The sequence below is a fragment of the Saccostrea cucullata genome, unplaced genomic scaffold (assembly GCF_032062105.1).
Source record: "Saccostrea cucullata isolate Sc308-1 unplaced genomic scaffold, CSIRO_AGI_Scuc_v1 ctg1143, whole genome shotgun sequence".
In the NCBI taxonomy this organism is placed as follows: Eukaryota; Metazoa; Mollusca; class Bivalvia; order Ostreida; family Ostreidae; genus Saccostrea; species Saccostrea cuccullata.
Window position 1 is genome coordinate 259,299 of NW_026931334.1, and position 18,700 is coordinate 277,998.

An 18,700-nucleotide genomic window follows, 5' to 3' on the forward strand; every position below is an offset into this window, starting at 1 on the left:
TAATTTTGTTAAATTCAAGATCTCATTAGCTTTTATACAAATGATTCTGAATAAAGCTGTCTTTCTTAAAAGTGCTTTTCTCATCTTGACTTTACAGGTCACGTGTCTTCTTGGCTTTCCACTCCAATTAATAAAATATTCTTTTGGGAATGTTATTAAATTATAAGTGTTAATGCACATTCTTCCAAAATCAAAATCATCTTCAACTTTACTTTTCCTTAACCCCTGAAAATTATTAGACTGCGTTTAAATATCAAAATATATTGTTTAATTGTCTATCTTTAGAGCAGATATACTCAGTAATGAAGGATATGGAGAAAACGAACAGTATTCAATATCTAAGTCCATAAGACAATACAAAATAGGAGCAGAGCAAACACGGACATCCAAAACATCAGAGGTGGGATCAGGTGCCACGGAGGCGTGAGCATCCCCTGCCGACCGGTCACACCCGCTGTGTGCTCCTTGTCATGGTCGGGAAATAACGGAAAAAATCCGTCGTCAATTCAGTGTATAAATAATTGACTAACAATTAGTATGAAAAATGTCAGCCAGCATATGATTCCATGATAAATTGTATTTCCTGACAAGGTCATGGTATCGACCATAGAACTAACGAAATGATGACTTCAAATGAGACTGCTGATAATCTTGTTTCATCAGCTTGTTTGTCGATAATTTACCTCGTTTTAGAAATTGTTCATATGTAGAGCATGCTCTAGCGTATTGAATCAACTGAGATATGTAAACTCCGTATGCAGGTGATGAAGGTATATTGCTGCATAGGTAAGGAAAGTTGAAGTTTTATTTCGCATTATTATAGAAAATTCTTTTGACAAATACAACCTGTATTGAGTGCGAAATAAACTGACTTTTATAAAGCAAAAACTGTAAGGTTATAATTTTCAGTTATCCAGAGATAATAGATCTAAAGATTACTTCGTTTGTCGCCAACGGCCACCTTCTCACGGCTGGTGTGACCATTGGACAGATGAATATTAACTCAGGAATTTTATACTTTCATTTAGAGTTAGCAATTCGTAGATTCTGTGGTCGTTTCAATTGCTAAGTTAGCCAATATAACTAATATAACATTGGGTCTTATTTAGTTGAGTAAATTATTTGGTTAAAAACATTCTAATTGTACCGACAATCATTCTAAGCTGATATTTAAGTTTCTAATTGTCAATTAGGCTCCAAGACCATGAACTAAGTACGTACTTAAATCAAAATTTCAAGTTGATATAAATTATGAAATAATTTTAATAATGAAACAAAATTTTCATCATACGTTTCAATTTACATATATAAAAAATGAAAAAATTTTTAATAAATGTATTAAGTAAAACTCTTAAGTTATAAAAACAAAAATTGACATTTAAAAGTCTTTTCTCACTTTATAGTCTTGAGGCCAGGTCTTCAAACAATCTGTTGGCATTCTTATGGGTAATTGTAATCTAACAACCAAGGTTTATGTTCATACGTGATGACTTAAAGAGACATGGACACAGTTTCTACTGTTTTTTTTAAAAACCAATTTTAATGATTACAATTCCTAACTAAGGTTTCATCTAAAGATCAGCAAAAAATTGAAGATCATTTGTTAACAAATGAGATACAGAACTTAAAGTTATTCATAATGTAAAGAAGGCTCGAGCTTTGTTTACGTTTACATATAGAAAATATCATATCTGTGACAAATTAGATTTAGCAAATAACTAGAAACTGTCTGATCGTATTAAGAGTTAACTTTTTATTGAAAGTATCTGCTGTGGACGAACATGTATTAGAATATTAACATATGTAAACCAAAACAAGGCACGGGGCCTGTTTACATAACAAAGATTTGGAGCTCTTAATCTGTCTTATATCTCGACAACTAAAGTCAAATTTGGGTGATCATTAGAAAGACCTTTGTAAAAATGGAAAATATAATTGAAAATATTTAGCTGACACTGTGTCCATGTCCCCTCAACTTTTCAATCGTCAACTCCCCTTACTTATCCAGCAATATACATGTACATGTACCTTCATCAACTGCATACAGGATTTATATCTCTCCGTTGATTCGATACGCAAAATCAAGTTCTACGTGTAAACAATTTCTAAAACGAGTTAAGTTTTTGACAAACAAATTGATGAAACAAGAATATCAGCAGTCTCATTTAAAGCCATCATTTTATAAGTTCTATGGTCGAAAAACAGCCTTTTCAAGAAATACATTTTTTCTCATTAAGTCAAATGCTAACTGACGTTTTTCATAATAATTGTTAGTTCATTACATAGACCTAAAACGAAGGTCTATGTTCATTATTTACACACTGAATTAACGAAAGATTTATCCGTTATTTCACGATCGTTACACACGGCGGGTGTGACCGGTGGACAGCGGATTCTTACTCCTCGTGTGCACCTAGACTGATCCCATCTCTTCAATTTCCAGGGGTCTGTGCTTATCCCCTCAACACAGATTTGTACTGTTTAAAAAAAAATTTGAGATCAGTCCTTCTTTGTTATCTTTCCTTCCCGTTTTCAATGTTCATAATGTTTAAATGAATTTGTAAAAAAAAAAAAAAAATATCCTCATTGACCTTTTTTCTCTCTCAAAAGTTGGTTGTGCTTAACTTTCGTTTTCTTTGGTAATGAAACATATGGAGAATTTGACATTTCATTATTAAACGCTATTTTCTAATTAAATAAAACTATAGTACTCTTCGTGTTTAATAAAGTACAAAATATAAATTAAACGAAAATATAAAAGATGTTTCTGAATTTTTATATTTTATCTTAGTTTTATATTTTATCTTAGTTTTATCTCAGTTTGTTACCAATATATAGTTATTACATTATCAAAAAAATTATTAAAATGGCAATTAAAGAAAAAAAATCTGAAAAAAAACACGCAAACAATATTCAAATGGGATTTAAGATTTCAAAGTTAGATTCCTTGTTTTTAAAATCCTTTATAATGTCAGAGGTAAACGTTTCTAAAAACAAAAATTATCAATCGTATCCTGCCTTTAAAAGTGCTAAGTATGCTATATGCAGATAAGAATGTATTGTAGATTACTTTGTCCTGACTCACTGTCCTTGTGAGATCTTCACACATTATTGTTTATTGCTTTGTCCCCTGTCTGGATTAGATAGATTATTTTACGACAAGTTACCTGACCAAAATATCACTTTCTTCATAAATAGCCACCTGTGATATAAATGCCAGTACTATATAAGGTGGATCACTGAGAGTTGTAAATTTGATATGTACATGGAAAGAAAGATAACTATTTTTATCTATATATACTTTTTTCACAAAAACAACTAGGCGTGAATACATGTATATTGTCACGTGTAGAAATAGTCACGCGTAGAAATAAACACAGAGGAACTAGCAGTAAAGGGGCCAGACAATAAAGGTTACCGAGTTCTTCATGAACGTAAAAATAAATAGAGTAACAAAAAAAATAAATAAATATACGGGTGAACAATGCGTCAAGAATATCTATATGCAACAAACACGAAGGTGAAAATTAAATTAAATTCAAATTCTTAACAACTTGCAAAAATTTCAGCAAGATTGAATTTTTTCAATAAGAGAATAGCATTTGCCGATTTTTTTTTTTTTTTTTTATTTTATTATTTTTATTTATTTTTTTTTTTTTTTTTGGTTTATTTTTTTTTTAATTTATTATTTCAAAATCTTTAATAATGAGAACTTGAAATACATAGACACAAATTGAATGTGACTTTTCATAAATTTGAGGTTATACGCCTTCTGCGGGCCTTGTTCACCCATCGTCTTTTGTACATTCTCTGTTAGTTTCCAAAATTTAATGTAAACACAATGAATTACTTTTCTCAAATAGACTTGTTTGTAGGCATATTTTTCATACGGCACCAGCTAGCTTGTATATGTAACAAAATGTACGTTGAAAGTGTGTGTGATTTAATCATGAAACATATGGAGATAACGAGCAGTATTCAAGATCAAATGTCCATAAAACAATACAAAATAGGAGCAGAGCAAACACGGACATCCAAAACATCAGAGGCTGAATAAGGTGCCATGGAGGAGTGAGCATCCCCTGCTGACCGATCACACCCGCCATGAGCTCCTTGTCACGATCGCAAAATAACGGAAAAATCCGTCCTCAATTCAGTGTATAATTAATGGACTAACAAATATGAAACACGTCCGTCAGCATTTTGACTCAATGAGAAATTGTATTTACTGACAAGGTCGTTGTATCGACCATAGAACTTACGAAATGATAACTTCAAACGATGCTGCTGATATTCTTGTTTCATCAACTTGTTAGTCAATAATTTACAGAAATTGTTCATACATAGAGCATGCTCTTGCGTATCGAATCAATTGAGATATATAAACTCCATATGCAGGTAATGAAGGTATATTGCTGCATAAGTAAGGGAAGTTGACGATTGTAAAATTTACGTAATCGCGTTTATCATAGAGCTTGGTTGTTAGATTAACATTAACGTCTTTTTTCAAGTAAAATATCCAAATATGAAACAGATGTATCAGACACTGTGGGCGTCTTTTAATTCAAGCTCACTGGGATATATCGTATAGACATAAATATAGAAGTTACCATTGTTAATTGACAATACGTCGTCAATATATCTAAATGCTGAGTCGAAGGCCACAGCAATTAAGTGTTTTCTTCTTTTCACGTATAAGATTTTGCACAAATTTTGCTTCATATCAATACAAAAGTAGGACTGCTAATAACAATAACCATACAACTAATACAAATCACTAAATTTATGAATATTTAATGGAGTAAAACGTTACTTTATTTCATCTTTTTTATTTTACATGGCATTTTTGTACTCAGCAGGCTATCATAGAAAAAAAAATAAAAGAAAATTGAATTGTGAATATTATGAAAGTGAAATACATTGTGTTATTTGCATTTTTTTAAAATTGATATACAGTTGTATATTCATTTAAAAGTTTTTTTAATTTCAAAATGAGTGAATCAGATGATAGAGTGATTTCATCATTTAATTTCAACGTGTCATAAAATGCAAAACATTGCCAAATGAAAACATGAGTTTTTCACCATAATAAAGAGGTGAAGCTAACAAATAGTGATCAATATCATAAATCATGTCAACAGTTAACAATGTTAAGAAAGAATCGAGCACCTGTCATGATGTTTTTGTATTAATCACATAATTAGAGCAATCAGTTATACATTGGTTTTCAGTTGGTATGAATCATGCCAGTAAAAGTAAGACGGAGAGGTTTGACTGAACCATCTTTTTAAAACTTTGCATCATATTTAAGGACGTTTGAGCGGATTTTGTTCCTGTCCTTTATTTATAAAATTTTGCATCATTTTCAAGTTCTAACATTAAATCTGAGTTTTAAAATGCAAAATGAACTATATTCAATGAAAACGCCTCGATTAAATTACATTCAAGTAGAATTACGCTAGGAACTATTTCACATGATTCATACCAACTAAATGGAACGTTTTTAGAAAAATAATTATGATCATATTTTTCCTTTTGAAGTATCGACAATATAAAGTTTGAAGTTTAGATTCCTACTCGTATTTTCCATGATGCTTGTACACAGAGCTATTTCGTGCGGTGAAAATGTTTCACGATGGTTCTGAAATATCTTATCATGCAGTATTTAATTCATTTTTTAATGCATTCTGTCATCACATTGCGACAAATGTTGTCAATATATTCTTTAAAGGGACATTAACACAGTTTAAACGTATTTTAATGTTCACAATTCCTAGTTAATGTAATTCAATTGATCAGGAAAAATTTGAACATTTGTTTGTTGATTAATTTTACAAAGGAGATAGAGAACTTAAATTTCTTCATAATGTCAACAACGCTCGTGCCTTGTATCTGCTTACATATAGAAAAATATTATATTTATAACAAAACGAGATTCAGTAAATCGCTAGAAACTGCCTTTATTGAAAAATTCTTTGAAGGGTGCTTTGAACGATCATATTTATGTTTATTTAACTAAAGCATTGCACGGGCATAGTTAAACCCCTTCCCCGCAGTCACGCATTTTAACGCATACAGTATTACCATTTCCTATTTCTAACGCAAAATCACGCATATACCGTTTCCCCGCAATCACGCACTTTAAAAAGATCATTTAATCTTTAATTTAATGCCAATTTCTCTCTACTTTTTACTTGCAAAAATCTCTTAAATTAAGAAAAGTTATTTTTGTATTAGAATATAACGTCAAAATATTATTTACGCTAAACTTTAGGGAAAAGTGTACCACTCTAAAAGGTGCTTTAGGGGAAATGGTAAATTTCTAATTCAATGACTTTAACATTACGTATGTTGCATTACAGTTCAGTAAGTTGTAAAGAGTTAAGAGCCATTCTCTGTAATGATAGGAGCTGTGGCACGCATAGTCTCAGAATTTCTCCAAACTCTCTATGATAAAAGTCATTGATACCCTAAACTGAAATCAGGCAAAAATTGGTTGCTATGTTTTATAGTTACCATGGCAACATGTCTTAAAGTTCGAAAAGTGGCATTTTTTAACATGTTTAGAGCCCCATAGTTAACATTTGCGGCAAAGCAAACAATGGGCAATGACTGTTTCCAAAAGTTGAAGGTCAGATGTCTCAAATGCATGATAAACATGTTTGGTAAATCAACTATTACATACGTTACTATGGTAACAAAGTATTCAAAAGTAAAAAAAAATATTCATTGAATTTTATAAAGTCATACACATAAAAATAAAAAGCAATTATAGGATGAAATGTGACCAAATAATAGAAAAAGGAGCCTTGAAACATATGCCAAGAACAAAATATGATATTTCATTTGGTTGGCAATGGTTGCCAAGGTTTTTATACCACAGAGAGCCTTCAAGGTAACACTCTGTATGTTTAAATCTGATCCTATCTTTTAAAAAAGCACATTTCCTCATAACTAATGATCAATTTTTAAAGATGTTGGTGTACTCCTATTTTTCCCATTTGAAAAAATTCAGAGTAGATTCTTAAATAGAGCGTTGCTATGGAAATAAGCAGAAAATATATGCTTAAAAACCTGAAAAATATTTTCTTTCCTTGGATACGTACCCTTAAATGTAGATTCCCAAAACTTTTATGATTGATATTTATTAACAGCTAACCTGAATTTTAATTTTGACTATCATCCAATCTCTAAGTGGATGCAAGAAGTTGGCACACAGAGTTTAATATTGATATAAAGTTCATAAAATCGAACATTTTCCCTTCTTGGTAACTATAGCAACAGTGTTGTTTTCTTCATCAATTTTTTTCAACATATGATATTCAACTTCAGTTCTAACAGATAAGTACTATTCAAGCTTAGTCCTTTAATTTGTTTCTTGATTAAATGGCAATTTAATTCTTAATGCAGTGAAAAATAATTCACTTTTAAGCACTGGTACTTTGTTTCCATGGTAACACTGCAAAGTAGCAATTATACCCAATTTTTCTTATGGTTTTGGTGTTGCAAGGTCCTAAGGTTGCATATTTGCCAGTCTTGAATTTTCATGTTTTTCCTCAAGACAGTAGCATTAACCCAATCTTAGTTACTGGTTTTGCATGGTTATACTGTGTTACCATGGCAACCATAAGTTATTAATAGAATAATATTGCTTATACTTATATACTTAAGGTCAAACATTTTCATTGTTTTTCTTCAGTCGTTGATTGAGTTTGAGCATGTAACACCTACCATTAGTGAATACGGAGTGTTTTTCAGCATATTTAAGCATTTTAAATATATTCCAAATGTACCCTTGGTTACCACTTACTTAGAGATATATTCTAAACAGTTTCTTTACAGTATAAGTGACATCAAGGTGTCATGTTTTTGTTAGAATGGTTTGTTTCCTTTTTCTAGTTTTTATTAAGCCACAGTCAAGATTTAAAATGGCTGAAAATCTTGATTTTTCAAACTTTTCCGGCTGTTGCCATAGCAACCGAGACACATAGCAACGAAATTTTATTTGATATTTGTTTCTGGTGTCAAGTACTAAGCATGGGTGAAGTTTCATCAAAATCGGTGACCATGCGTGGCAACGAAGTTTAAGTGGTTACAGAGAATGGCTATTAACATAACAAAGCTTTGGAGCTATAAATCTGTCTTGTATCTTGATAAATGATATCTTATTCATTAAAACAAATACCTAAGTTAAGTATTTGTGAGCATAAAAAAAATGGAAAAATAAAGTTGATTTTTTTTTTTACTGAAACTGTGTCTTTGTCCCTTTAAGTCCACCTTTTTAGTAATATATCTGAAAAGGAGTATATATGATAAGAGCCAATTTTGGCCCCCTAAAAATCAACATTTTAGAATGACATTCAGATATGTTTAATTGATATTTACTTTGAAGAAGAGATTATATTAGAAATATTTCTAATATATTTTTCACATTTATATGCACTCTCTAGCTGTAAATGACATGAGAAATAATGCTATTTTTGCTATCTAGCAAAAAAGCCAAAATTATGCCTTTTCCTTGATGTTTTTATCTTATGGGAAACATAGAGCGCAGTGTAGAACATACATAATTTTTCTGTCACTAATCAGTATTGGATAGATACATCTTTGGTAAAAATATAAAGCTTGTTCTAGGCTGCGCTCTATATTTTCTGGAAGAAAAACTGCTTGAAAATAAGCAGTTTTATACAAAATATGCTAAAATGGCGGGAAAACGTGATTTTATGATGTCATATTTCTAAAATAACGGTATTTTGATCAAAATGAAAATGACCAATAAAGGTCGCATATATAGCTGTACAAATTAAAGCTATATTTAAAGTAAAATTAAGATATTCATTTTAAGGGGCCAATTGAGACACTTACCATATATCGCTCTTTATATCATAAACTTCTACTTTTGATTTGTTTTATTTTCTGGATATTACTTTGATTAATCTGATTAAAGTCACAATTTTAGTGCAAAAAGTAATATCAAATGGACCGTAGCGCCCAAAGGAACATTGAACCCATCTCTTGTTATGATTTTTCTGAAGGTATGTGTGTAGATACTAAAACATACATATACCGTACTTGATAATAAAAATTCTTTAGACTTAAAGTTTCAGGATCAAACCTCGTTAAGATAATCAAATTTCTTGATAAATATTGTGACAAATTCTATAATGAAGACATACATGGGCTTCCGTAATTTGGACAACTTGTAGGTACGTATAAGTGAATTATAACTTTCAATTATATATATACCTTTCAATTGAAAAGATATATTGCCAAAAATCCTTATGAATCGTTTATGCATATAGAAAGACTATTCTGAAACATAAACTAAACACAATGCATACTCTCCTTGACGAGATTATTGAATAATGTGTGTCAGAACCATCAAATGTCACAGATTATAAACATGATAGTAGAACAACAATTTCTATTTTTATACGGACATTTTACGTAATGTTCATCAATGGACAGGAACTTATATAGGCATTATGTGCTGTCCAATCCTATTATGTTTATTCATAATAAAATATTGTTTAAAGTGATGTTCATCGACGAAAAAACACAAAACTCTTTTAATGCAATATAGTTTTATTCTGAATTACATGTACGTAATCTATTTATTCGTATATGTATTGTCTGTAGCATTGTCCTAGATTGCGACCATTGTGTAGATTCCAATTACAAGTTTTAGAAGTATCTTTTTTATAGGATTAATGGTGTTTTCTTACGTTCACTTTCTAGCCTGAAAATCTCACATCTGCATGCAGTATGGGTGACAATGACGACAAAGATCTACGATCTTTACGACAGAATGAAAGTTTTGTTGTCAAACAGATATTAACATCCTGGTGTGTGACCAGCGCCATCTTTGTTTTCTTCTTTCGCTATGCACCCCTCAACACATCAGGCTTGACTGATATCGGTGATCGGTTGGTGCATGTTTACAATTCGCTGTTTGTTCTTTTCATCGCTCTCGATTTTCTTCTTCATAGTCAAAGTTGCAAACCTTCGATTTTACTCTAAAGCCATAGATCCTATCAAGGGCGGAGGGGAAGAAGTTGTGGACATTGCAAACCGCGTCTTTAGAAACACAGTTGAGCAGTTTATAACACATTCCATTGGCTTGGTGACGTTGTCTACCATTTTGGATGCAGGCTCTTTGAAAGCTATTCCGATCCTTGTCGGAATATTCCTCCTCGGTCGAGTCGCCTTTTGGAAGGGATACACCTCCTCCTCAGCTTTGAACAGAGGATACGGATTTGCAGCGACACACTTCCCCACTGCTGCTGTGTATTTTTTATTGTCTGTTCTCCTTCGTAAAGCTTTACGTTATCTGATCGCACGTTCTTTACTAAACCTCTGACAAAAAAGATTGATGAAATGAAATGTTCGACGTCCAACAGGACATGGACATAATTAATAGAATAAAGTCATTTCAGCTTAGATGTAAATTGATCAAGATCCTAATTTTATCGCTCACAAACAAAAATGATTGTTAAAGGTGCATAGACACAAATTTGAAGTTGAATTTTGCTGTTTAAATAGCGACTTATATACTGCAATATTTAGCATTTCACACGAAAATATATTAAAAAAATTATCTAAACAAGTTTTTGGACGGGTTTGATTGACACATACTTGCACTTTCACAAATCATAATTTTTATTCTTTTAAATAATTAGGAAAAGTGGCAATCTTGTTGTGTATGATATTACAATAAGTCGTAATTTTATACAGAAATTGTTAACTTCAAATCTGTGTTTATGCACTTTTAAAATTCTCATATTTAACACACATATAGCAGTATAAAATACCCAATAATAAATCATTTCAAATCTGACATTTTTTGTTTACATTTCAGTGTGTTTTATAGCCCTTACCAAGACTTTGCCTTCCTGCAAACATTGCTGTAAGTTTGTTTCAATAAAACTATACAAAAAAAACTATGACGCCCTTTAGAAAGCCTTAGTGTCTTTCTTGCAGCAAACTTGTAGAAAGTATTTAGCAATGCAAATGTGGTTTGCTGCAACTCAGCAGCAAACATTAAATTATTGAAATATTGAAACAATTGCGGCAAACCTTTGGATATGACTTCATTTTTATACTTTCTTTTACAGTCAATACCAATTTATTTGAAAACCTAATAGTAATTTATAGTAATTGATTAGGAACCTTTATAACATTAAAGAAACATACAAATGTGATATCAGAATAAAGATTAAAACTCATTAATAGATTAATTGAGATTTGACATAGCATGAAACATATGGATATGACGAACAGTATTCAAGATCAAAAGTCCATAAAACAATACAAAATGGAAGCAGAGCAAACCCCACTTATTGTAGCGAAGCGAACGATAACTCTGGGTAGAGATTGAGGATTCTTCTGAAGTGTTGTAATCCATGTATATTGGTAGTTCAAATTCATTTTGGCTCTGTGGGATATTAAAGATATTCAAAAGTGACATATGATTTTGAAGAATTTCTTTCTTAAAAAGGGAACTATGAGTTGGATTACCACTTATAGAATTAAATCCAAGTTCTCCTAAATTACAATTTATATAATGAACCTTAGAAACGAAGACACTGTTGTAACCTTCTTTGTCAGCAGGGACCAGAACGTACAGCTTATATAATCTGTTTAGTTCTTTTTTTCACTTATGGACTATTGAATACAAAAGGATAGATGGTTTTCATATTGCCCCTTATTCTTTTAATACACGATTTTAACATGGATCTGATACATTTATTCATTCTGACAAAGTGACAACGTCTTTTTCATATCTGGCCCATCGCCTGGTGTAATCTTCAACAAAATCCATAATATTTATGAAATTCCGACGTCAGTTGAAGGATCGGGGTTCCCTATATTTGGGACTGTACATTAGTTACTTAAACATGCTTTAAAAAGGTAATAGTTTATCATATTAACTTAAAACGAAATCATATCTTACCATTAGATGCTTGTATATGCCAATGTACACCTATATCAAGATTCAAGAAAATTTTCAACAGTTGGTGCTAGGTTTCATAATTTTCATGTGTTTTTCAGAGACAAATATTTCCCCTGAGTATCATAAGAAGTTTTAACTAATACTCGAAAGCATTATCTTTTGTCATAACCTTTGAACAGGTGGTGCTTGTGCTTTTATACTTCACAGGTATATTCATTGAGACAAGTTCTTTCTTTTAGAACCATTTTATTATCTTTCGACCTTGCAGCTTGACTTGCACGTGAACATGTCTGTCACAAACACACCTTTAAGTTTACACCTCCACATAAATCGCTTCAGTTTTAAAATTAAAATCAAGAAAGCACAAATTTATAATCGTTTATGTTATAAACTGCCACATGTACATACAATTTGTAAATCAGAGATGAAATTGTTTTGTAAATCAGAGATGAAGATGTGTGCATTTGTAGATGTATCAATTATATAGAGTGAACGCTGTATACAAAGCGTAGCCCAGATAACAATGTGCATTTAACACGTCTGGTATTTTTTAAAGTTGTAGGGGAAAGTCACGATGGACTGAGACATTTTACGTCCTTTTACAATAATATTGGATTTAAAATACAATTATCAACATGAATAAAGTATTATATCAGGAAAGATGGTAAAGATAGTGAGGATCATTCAATAATTGAGCAAGTTGTTCATTAAATGGTTCGTAGAAATCTGTCAGAATATTCAGGGTTTCCGGTAGCATTTCTCCAACGTTTACTTTGCGTGTGTTTACTGGCTTTTGGAAAATCATTTTGCCCATTATTTCAGTATCCACAGACCCTGAAAGTAAAACAATAATTTAAGGTACTTATAGGAAGAAGATAAACATAAAACGGAAAATGTTTTAATTTTACAAAGAAAATAGAATACTGAAGTAAGTTTCATGCATACCCATTTGTAAAAAATTGAAGACATTATTCAAAACAGAGCTTGTTCTTGCCGCGTAGTCTTCAAGTCTAACAAACAGAAACTGGTCCATGGGAAACCTCTTCAGCCATTGTTTTATGTAAACCACATACAATCCCAAGCGCAAACGAACCTGTTAGAGAAGAAACAATAACGTGATTAGAAGTTTGGTAATAAAAACATGACGCCATTGACGGCAAAACAGTCTGACTTAGGGCAATAGCTGTAGTTGTATAAAAACGCAAAATGCTGATAGCTAAGGAGTCAAAACACTTTTCACAAATTCTTTTCTTTTAAGATAATGAAGTTTAGCCCACTTTAATTTTATTCATATTTTTAAAATACCTTTGTCGTTTTTGCCAACGGTGCATCAAATGCACAAGCGTCAACTCCTTTGTCGTCAATGCAATCATTGTAAAGTTTTATTGCAGACGTCACTTTGTTATGGAAGTCAAAAGGACCTTTGTTTGCAGCATGGAAAAATAGGTAGTCTGAGTACAACCTTCAAAAAGGAGATTTCATGTACATGGATATACCGTACACAGGATCAAGTCAAAGGATTTATTAGTTTTCATTGGCGTAGTTTGGTACCCTATCTGAGAAGTTTACACCTTTATATTTTACGCCCAGAGTTTGTCAGTCCCGTTAACTAAAATAGGTATGAGGTTTAATACAACTTAGAGACATTAATTTTTGTGAGAAAAAGAATTGTCTTATAAGTCATTTTGAATCATTTGATTTACTTCCTGTAAAAATTTGGTGTCTTTATAAAAAATTATTAAGATTAATTTTCATTTTCTCTAGTTTTAATGCAGATTCTCTTTACCTTTGGACAGGGTCCCTAATCATCACGATTAGTTTTGCGCATGCGTTCATTTCCTGTACAAAATCAGCTGTAGTATACGAGGGAATGGTCAGATTAAAATTTTTCGGTAGTGAAGAATAAATATCATTGTCCCATATTGTAGACGGACTGAAATCCCCTGCAACAGATATCATTATTTATATACTGTACACTGATAGATCTTTAGCAAAAAGAAAAATAATATCTACTTTTCCATTAGTTATTTCTGATATTTTTTTTTTAATATTGATTGAATTTAAATATCTAAACATTTATATAAGGTAATAAGATAATAATATGCCTTTTAATATCTGAAGACTAACCTGTTATTTTTCGGTATTCAATATTTGTCTTATTTTTCAATAGTTTTTCCAGTTCCACGTCAAGGACCATGGGATAAAATACTCTGGTGTACAGAAGAAAACCGTGGTCAAAATCTGTCGTTCCTACGACAGGTATGAGAAAACTATTGTGATGAATCTTTATAACAATTCTATACATTATAATATGCAGTGTAAAAATCAAACATATTGATTTTTTTATGTATTTTATTATTTTGCTGTAATATTACTTTTTATTCTGGAAAAAAATTAAACAGTTATGCAATTTTATGTTCAATGTGAAGCTCCAATTCTTTAGAACATTGAAATAAAAATAAGATAAATACAAAATAATCATTACAAATAAAATAAAACTTTATTTCTAACAGTGATTTTAAATTCAAGGCAGAATCACTCACGATATGTTCTGTTCATGGCGATGAACTTGAGTCGGTCGCGTCTAGGCGGAATAAAGCGATATCGCGATATCCAGTGGATTTCTTTAAATGATGGCTGTACGAATTCCGGATGATGTGACATCCTATCAAACAAGTCTGTGGTTCCACATTTCGGAAACCCAATCACAAAGAAGTAAGGGACACACTGAAGGAGTTCCGATGAGTGGTCCCCCGGGTGTTTCCGTTGATTACGAAAGCAGGGATTCTTATAACGTTCCGTCCAAAATTTACGCAACAGCTGCAATAAGACAAAATAGCTCGTAACTAAAGAATCTATTTATCTACCGTATTTGATATAAATTTATTTATTACTTTTTTATTTGTGCTGTGAAGTTTTTTTTTAATGTTTTTTGTTTTTTGCAAACTAATCTAAACCATAAATTTATAATCATATACAGATTTTTTAGATCTTTTTTTCCTAAAAATTATGCATAAAAAATTTCTCAGATTTTCTTTATATTCAGTTCAGTGTTGATATCCGTCTCATTTTTACGACAATAATGATAACGTTGCTGTGAATGTCAAAACCGACCAAGCAGAAATGAGCGAAGGACCGAATCATTACATGTCCTAGGACGTCTTATTAGCCCGGAATAGCATGCTTTTGTTTATCTGGACAGGACACAAGGGCCCAGTCCTGGTCAATGCGGTTCCTAATTTATTACGGCGTAATTTCATTAGTAATCAATGGTTCATTGTTTTTAGGGAATGTTCGTGACATTAATAATGATCTTTGTCTTTGATTCTCTTGTAGGATTATCCATCATTTATATCGCCTTTAAAGAGTCTTAATGACTTGTTGAGCCTTATCATAATAAGTATATACTAAATGGAGAAAATTGATTAACCCATCCCTGAAAAGGACTCTTTTGCCATTATGACCACCACCCCCTCTCCGTTTAAAACTGAAACTTTCAATTTTCTAATTAATCAAATACTAATTCTAAAACATTTGGGTTTTTTTTATCAAATGAGAGACAAAACCTGTATTGTATAGAGTTATATAAACTGATGTAAAGAAAACTTCTATAACATTTTATAAAATTACGTTTCAAAACTCGGTTTTTACGCCGCAGTTTTATATTAGCAGGGATTGGACTTAGACGAACGCTCGCCTTTCCTCTGAAGAATTCTGTATTAGTGCATTATTACTATAGTACTATATTACCATGTGTCATTGATTGCTTTGCCCGCGATCGGAAATTCTATATATGGACCTTGCATTGGACTCGTCGTATTTATTACTCGTCATAATTGCAGTATGTTTCAAATGTTAGAAACGTGTATTTATAGAACATTCTAAAAGCCACATCTATCTTGCATAACATTTAGACTTTAAGAAAAGTATCGATGCATTCATTGCATAAATTAAGCATTGACAAAACTCTATGTTCATATATTGGATTTACAGGTATTCAACATAATAGTCTAAATATATGATTCGAAATGAATAACTTAACAATGCATTCGTTGTTATAAAATACATAGTTTTGTATATTTGACATTTTTGGAAAAGCGATCGACATAACTTGCAGATACTCTCTCTTACAGACATCCAATCCTTGCTTACATAAAAACAAAAAAAAAATATTCTCGTCAACTACGTGCTACATAGTAACATACCTTAACTGAATTATGAACGCCTCTTCTACACTGAAACACATCTTTCCATCCGTCATTTTTCTTACATAAAGTTTGAATTTTGTTGGATGTCTTTCTAATGTCATACTTAATGTTATCAATGGTCACTTTAATGATAAACCCAATGGTTATCATTAGAGAAAATAAGAACAGAAGCACAGCCGTGCGAAAATTTCCTCCTCGAATTCTCCCAAAGACTGGTCGCCAGATTCTATTTTTCTTGGTTTTCCGTAATTTAAAGCTATGTAACACGATAATTTTCATGTTTTTTACTGATATCAAAAACTCTTTTCATCATTCTATTGAAGTCCAAATAAAAACAAACCAGTCTAAGTTCACCTTGAGGCCATGTTGCTACAAATACAAGCGCTTGTTATCCTTGTCAAGAAATAAATGAGAATGAAATGGACAAAAATATCCCACAAGAAGCCTGGTCAAGTCTTGTGGTTGATATATTGTCATGCGATGTAATTAACTTGACCTTGCTTGATGTCAAAGGTCATTAACACGCAGTCCCACCGCCAGGTGGCGTCATATAATAAAGACGTTGCGATAAATGGTTTTGTTCCATAAAAGGACCAGGAATAAAATCTAGATGGATGTTTTAATGAAAGATTGGCAATAAAAAATATTCCTTGTATCAGATACTGGCTTGCTGGAACTTGTACGCATTCGACATTTTACTACGAAGTACATGTACTCAAATGTTTTGCATGTTTTGATAAAAAGTAACAAAGCAACGCTTAATGTCATTTTTCATAAGATCTTCGACACTTCAAAAGAGAAATAAGCATCAGTTCGTCGTGTTGCCAGCAATTCACAATTTGAGTGAATTTAGTCTTTTTGGTCAGCATTACATATAGATGTGTAACCTGTACATGGCCACGTATTAAACAGTCTAAAATTATACAATGTTTTTTAAAAAGTTATGGTGAAATTCAACTACTTAAAGAAGAACAAAATGGGAAAATATTGTAATCTCGCAAGAAATATTAAAAAAGGTGTCAGTTTTGAGTAAGATTAGGGGTTCCTGGGACTTGCAAGAATATACATGTACATGTACATACAACCGTGTGGTTACGATCTCACTTGCCTCGTCCAAGTATATGTACATTTTTAAAAGTGTTCTTAGGATTTCAAAGAACGCGTTCGAGAGGAGATTTCTATTTTTTTTAAAGGGTAATTTTAATAGATAGCAGTTACATACAATCCCCTTCCTAAAATTGAATAAGACCAGGAACATATTTCTATGGCACGCCAAATTCACAAAAATGAGCTCAAAATAGTTTCACTATGGCACGCCAAATTCACAAAAATTAGCTAACCTAGTTCAACAATTGATAAACTAGGTTTATCGACTGTAAACTATAGTTTACAAACCGTTAACTATAGTTTACAATTCGTTAACTATAGTTTTCATCTGTAAAACTATATTTTACGGTTGTTAACTATAGTTTACGAATGCTAATCTAAGTTTATCTGTCTGTAATAAAACGTTAACAATAGATTTTGTTGATAAACATAGATTCACGTCTGTAAACTATAATTTACGATCGTTAACTATAGTTAAGAGTTGTAAACAATAGTTTACATATCGTGAAGCTGTATTTATCAGATAATCTACGTTTTGCAATCGCAAATGATTTGTTTTCGGTGTTAAGTATAATTTACGGTTGTGAAACATAGATTATCGCGTTAACTATGGTTTACAGATTTAAAATATAGATTAACGTTGTTAACTATAGTTTACGGTCCGTAAACTATAGTTTACAACCGATAAACCTAGTTTATCGACTGTGAAACTATGATTAGCTCATTTTTGTGAATTTGGCGTGCCATATTTCACAGTCGATAAACCAGGTTTATCGGTTGTAAACTATGGTTTACGGACTGTAAACTATAGTTAACAACGTTAATCTATATTTTACATCTGTAAACCATAGTTAATGCGATAATCTATGTTTCAGAACCGTAAACTATACTTAACACTGAAAACAATCATTTGGGATTGCAAAACATAGATTATCTGATAAATATAGTTTCACGATTTGTGAAACTATGATTAACAATTCTTAACTATAGTTCACGATTGTAAATTATAGTTTACAGACGTGAATCTATGTTTATCAACAAAAGCTATTGTTAACGTTTTATTACAGACAGATAAACTTAGATTAGCATTTGTAAACTATAGTTAAACCGTTAAATATAGTTTTACAGATGAAAACTATAGTTAACGAATTGTTAACGATAGTTCAATGTTTGTTAACTGTAGTTTACAGTCGATAAACCTAGTTTATTAAATGTGAAACTATGTTTAACTCATTTTTGTGAATTTGGCGTGCCATATATTTCAGCTAAGCATCTTATTGTGGAACTCATAAAGTACAAACATTGGTAATCAGAGATTACAGAGCTCACCTCAACGAGTGTTGTCTTTAAGTAAGGCAAAGTCAAACAATTAACCAACAAAAAGTGTACATTCAAAAATGCAAAATTTATGCAACTTTGACCTGATGGAATA

General features: G+C 31.5%; 1 protein-coding gene across 1 annotated transcript; it reads right to left on the reverse strand.

Moving 5' to 3' along the window:
* Positions 1–12,593: 12,593 nt before the first annotated feature.
* LOC134232246 (carbohydrate sulfotransferase 15-like) lies at positions 12,594–16,536 on the reverse strand. The gene is made up of 7 exons (XM_062714204.1): positions 16,159–16,536; positions 14,497–14,773; positions 14,081–14,203; positions 13,740–13,896; positions 13,259–13,415; positions 12,899–13,046; positions 12,594–12,787 (listed from the first exon to the last, which is right to left on the reverse strand). Exons 1-7 carry the CDS (start codon positions 16,438–16,440, stop codon positions 12,606–12,608), a joined length of 1,326 nt encoding a protein of 441 aa, XP_062570188.1. The 5' UTR covers positions 16,441–16,536; the 3' UTR covers positions 12,594–12,605.
* Positions 16,537–18,700: the final 2,164 nt, after the last annotated feature.